This window comes from Gobio gobio, assembly GCF_949357685.1.
Source record: "Gobio gobio genome assembly, chromosome: 9".
In the NCBI taxonomy this organism is placed as follows: Eukaryota; Metazoa; Chordata; class Actinopteri; order Cypriniformes; family Gobionidae; genus Gobio; species Gobio gobio.
The window spans coordinates 54,419,997-54,424,996 of record NC_137115.1 but is presented as its reverse complement, the minus strand read 5'-3'; the positions used below and the strand labels follow the sequence as shown (position 1 = coordinate 54,424,996).

General features: G+C 40.5%; 1 protein-coding gene across 2 annotated transcripts in view; it reads right to left on the bottom strand.

Annotated features, from left to right (window-relative positions):
* LOC307131847 (transcription initiation factor TFIID subunit 4) overlaps positions 1-5,000 on the bottom strand; it is a 168,359-nt gene that overhangs the window by 84,695 nt on the left and 78,664 nt on the right. For both annotated transcript variants that reach the window (XM_079825820.1, XM_079825821.1), the window contains one exon: positions 1,339-1,395. In XM_079825820.1, coding sequence (XP_079681946.1) covers positions 1,339-1,395 — 57 coding nt within the window. The remainder of the gene's footprint in view (positions 1-1,338; positions 1,396-5,000) is intronic.

Here is a 5,000-nt window from a genome sequence, read left to right as displayed (position 1 = left end):
ACACTCAGAGTGAGACCAGAGTCAAACACACACACACTCAGAGTGAGACCAGAGTCAAACGCACACACTCGGAGTGAGACCAGAGTCAAACACACACACTCAGAGTGAGACCAGAGTCAAACACACACTCAGAGTGAGACCAGAGTCAAACACACACTCAGAGTGAGACCAGAGTCAAACACACACACTCGGAGTGAGACCAGAGTCAAACACACACACTCAGAGTGAGACCAGAGTCAAACACACACACTCAGAGTGAGACCAGAGTCAAACACACACACTCGGAGTGAGACCAGAGTCAAACACACACTCAGAGTGAGACCAGAGTCAAACACACACACTCAGAGTGAGACCAGAGTCAAACACACACACTCAGAGTGAGACCAGAGTCAAACGCACACACTCGGAGTGAGACCAGAGTCAAACACACACTCAGAGTGAGACCAGAGTCAAACACACACTCAGAGTGAGACCAGAGTCAAACACACACACTCAGAGTGAGACCAGAGTCAAACACACACACTCAGAGTGAGACCAGAGTCAAACACACACACTCAGAGTGAGACCAGAGTCAAACACACACACTCAGAGTGAGAGCAGAGTCAAACACACACAGAGAAAACACACCTGAGAGGTGGGACAGGACATTTCTGTGCTCGTCTCAGAGATCAGGGTTCATCTGGACTGAAGGCCGGACAGTGCAAACATCGCCGTGCACGTCACAAACACACACACACACACACACACACACACACACACACACACACGTCTAAATCCCAAACCGTTTGATTCTTCAAACGCCACAAACACATGCATCCGCTCAGCATCTCAGCCGACTGTTGTACAGGAAACTCGTGTTTTTAGTGGGTCATTAAGTCTGCTGGGAATCACTGTTTTTTAATTGGCAGCGTAAAAAATACAAATCAATGCTGGAGAAAACACAAGCAAGCAATTTGTGCCTCATATCACGGTAACCGTTTCTAATTGTCCCCCTTTCTGCTAACGCAAGACGAGAACGCAGTGTCGTCCGCCTTTACGATGCTAATGGCCTTGGCAAATTATCCGTCAAACGGGAAAAACTCTGACTTCATCTCCAATCAGATTCCACATTCCGCCCCGGATAAAAGCACAGCACATTCCCCTAAATATCAGCTCAGAGCTGGAGAAAAAGGAAAACGCTCATTTTTTCGCAGGACATCAATCAATGAAAATAATTCCTCAAACTTTCTTCTTCTTTTTCCCAGAGTCAGACTTTAAATGGCATTACATATGTAGCACGGCATAAAAAATTCATCTGCCGGAGCCTTGAAATGTCAGTGGTAATGATGGAAGCCTCACCTCCTTTGCTTTCTGCTTCAGACGGGCTTGTTCTGGATCTTCTTGCCGCGAGCGACTCTGGGAGAGAAAGAGAGAGAGAGATGGAGGGAGGATGAACGACAGAAGGAACGATGGAGGGAGAGACGGGCAGACGGCAGGTGAGCATGTCGTGAGCTCAACTCATCTGCGGCACTAAAATAGTTGCGGACAAACGAGGGCAGATCTGATGTGTCAAGGACAGAGTGTGTGTGTGTGTGTGTGTGTGTGTGTGTGTGTGTGTGTGTGTGTGTGTGTGTGTGCAGCGGTGACTGATTCTATACCCGCAGGCTGTGCCCTCCAAACACAGCTGACACACACACACACACACAACGCCGTAGGCATCTACTAATGAAAAGACACAAGTTACAAATGCAGGTTCAGCTGATACTCATCAGTGTGTGTGTGTGTGTGTGAGTGTGTGTGTGTGTGTGTGTGTGTGTGTGTGGGTGTGTGTGTGTGTGTGTGTGTGTGTGTGTGTGCGTGTGTGTGTGCATGTGTGTGCGTGTGTGTGTGAGAGAGTGTGAGAGTGTGAGTATGCATACCAATGTAAAAAATTAAAGGCCCATTCATACCAAGAACTATAACTATAAAGTAAATCATGAGAACAATCTATAAATTGAGGGAGCAAATTATTAAATTGTGAGCACAATCTATAAATCGAGGGAACGAATGAGTAAATCGTGAGCAAAATCTATAAATCGTGGGAGCAAATTAGTAAATCGTGAGCGCAATCTATAAATCGAGGGAACAAATTATTAAATTGTGCACACAATCTATAAATCGCGGGAGAAAATTATTAAATCGTGCGCAGAATCTATAAATCGAGGGAACGAATTAGTAAATTGTGCGCACAATCTATAAATCGAGGGAACAAATTTGTAAATCGTGAGCACAATTTATAAATCGAGGGAACGAATTAGTAAATCGCGCACACAATCTATAAATCGAGGGAACGAATTAGTAAATTGTGCGCACAATCTATAAATCGAGGGAACGAATTTGTAAATTGTGCGCACAATCTATAAATCGAAGGAACGAATTTGTAAATTGTGCGCACAATCTATAAATCGAGGGAACAAATTTGTAAATCGTGAGCACAATCTATAAATCGAGGGAACAAATTAGTAAATCGCGCACAATCTATAAATCGAGGGAACAAATTTGTAAATCGTGAGCACAATTTATAAATCGAGGGAACGAATTAGTAAATCGCGCACACAATCTATAAATCGAGGGAACGAATTTGTAAATTGTGCGCACAATCTATAAATCGAGGGAACAAATTTGTAAATCGTGAGCACAATTTATAAATCGAGGGAACGAATTAGTAAATCGCGCACACAATCTATAAATCGAGGGAACGAATTTGTAAATTGTGCGCACAATCTATAAATCGAGGGAACGAATTTGTAAATTGTGCGCACAATCTATAAATCGAGGGAACGAATTTGTAAATTGTGCGCACAATCTATAAATCGAGGGAACAAATTTGTAAATTGTGCGCACAATCTATAAATCGAGGGAACAAATTTGTAAATCGTGAGCACAATTTATAAATCGAGGGAACGAATTAGTAAATCGCGCACACAATCTATAAATCGAGGGAACGAATTAGTAAATTATGAGCACAATCTATAAATTGATGGAACGAATTAGTAAATCGTGCACACAATCTATAAATCGAGGGAACGAATTAGTAAATCGTGAGCACAATCTATAAATCGAGGGAGCGAATTAGTAAATCATGAGCACAATCTATAAATCGAGGGAACGAATTAGTAAATCGTGCACACAATCTATAAATCGAGGGAACGAATTAGTAAATCGCAAGCACAATCTATAAATCGAGGGAGCGAATTGGTAAATCATGAGCACACTCTATAAATCGAGGGAACGAATTAGTAAATCATGAGCACAATCTATAAATGGAGGGAGCGAATTAGTAAATCGTGCGGACAATCTATAAATCGAGGGAGCGAATTAGTAAATCGTGCGGACAATCTATAAATCGAGGGAACAAATTTGTAAATCGTGAGCACAATTTATAAATCGAGGGAACGAATTAGTAAATCGCGCACACAATCTATAAATCGAGGGAACGAATTAGTAAATTATGAGCACGATCTATAAATTGATGGAACGAATTAGTAAATCGTGCACACAATCTATAAATCGAGGGAACGAATTAGTAAATCGTGAGCACAATCTATAAATCGAGGGAGCGAATTAGTAAATCATGAGCACAATCTATAAATCGAGGGAACGAATTAGTAAATCGTGCACACAATCTATAAATCGAGGGAACGAATGAGTAAATCGCGAGCACAATCTATAAATCGAGGGAGCGAATTGGTAAATCATGAGCACACTCTATAAATCGAGGGAACGAATTAGTAAATCATGAGCACAATCTATAAATCGAGGGAGCGAATTGGTAAATCATGAGCACACTCTATAAATCGAGGGAACGAATTAGTAAATCATGAGCACAATCTATAAATGGAGGGAGCGAATTAGTAAATCGTGCGGACAATCTATAAATCGAGGGAACGAATTAGTAAACCGTGCGGACAATCTATAAACCAAGGGAGCGAATTAGTAAATCGTGAGCACAATCTATAAACCAAGGGAGCGAATTAGTAAATCGTGAGCACAATCTATAAATGGAGGGAGCGAATTAGTAAATCGTGCGGACAATCTATAAATCGAGGGAGCGAATTAGTAAATCGTGCGGACAATCTATAAACCAAGGGAGCGAATTAGTAAATCGTGAGCACAATCTATAAATCAAGGGAGCGAATTAGTAAATCGTGCACAGAATCTATAAATCAAGGGAACGAATTAGTAAATCGTGAGAACAATCTATAAATCGAGGGAGCGAATTAGTAAATCGTACACAGAATCTGAATCAAGGGAACGAATTAGTAAATCGTGCACAGAATCTATAAATAGAGGGAACGAATTAGTAAACCGTGCGCACAATCTATAAATCAAGGGACCGAATTAGTAAATCGTGCACAGAATCTATAAATCAAGGGACCGAATTAGTAAATCGTGCACACAATCTATAAATCAAGGGAACGAATTAGTAAATCGTGCACAGAATCTATAAATTGAGGGAACGAATTAGTAAATCGTGCACACAATCTATAAATCGAGGAAGCAAATTAGTAAATCATGAGCACAATCTATAAATCGAGGGAACGAATTAGTAAACCGTGCGCACAATCTATAAATCGAGGAAGCAAATTAGTAAATCGTGCGCACAATCTATAAATCGAGGGAACAAATTAGTAAATCATGAGCACAATCTATAAATCAAGGGAACGAATTAGTAAACCGTGCGCACAATCTATAAATCAAGGGAACGAATTAGTAAACCGTGCGCACAATCTATAAATCGAGGGAACGAAACTTAAACAATTAAAAAGTTATCAATTAACTTTTTTTTCTTGCATGTTATGTGCGGGGCTCCGTAGATTCCAATGATATCGTTCCTCTGTGCCGTTATCGTTATAGTTATGGTGTGAACTCTAATATTCTTTTATATTTCGATTTTTAGAACTACACTGCCGTTCAAAAGTTTTTGATTGGTAAGATTTTTAATGCTCATCAGGGCTGAATTTATTTTATTTATTTAAAAT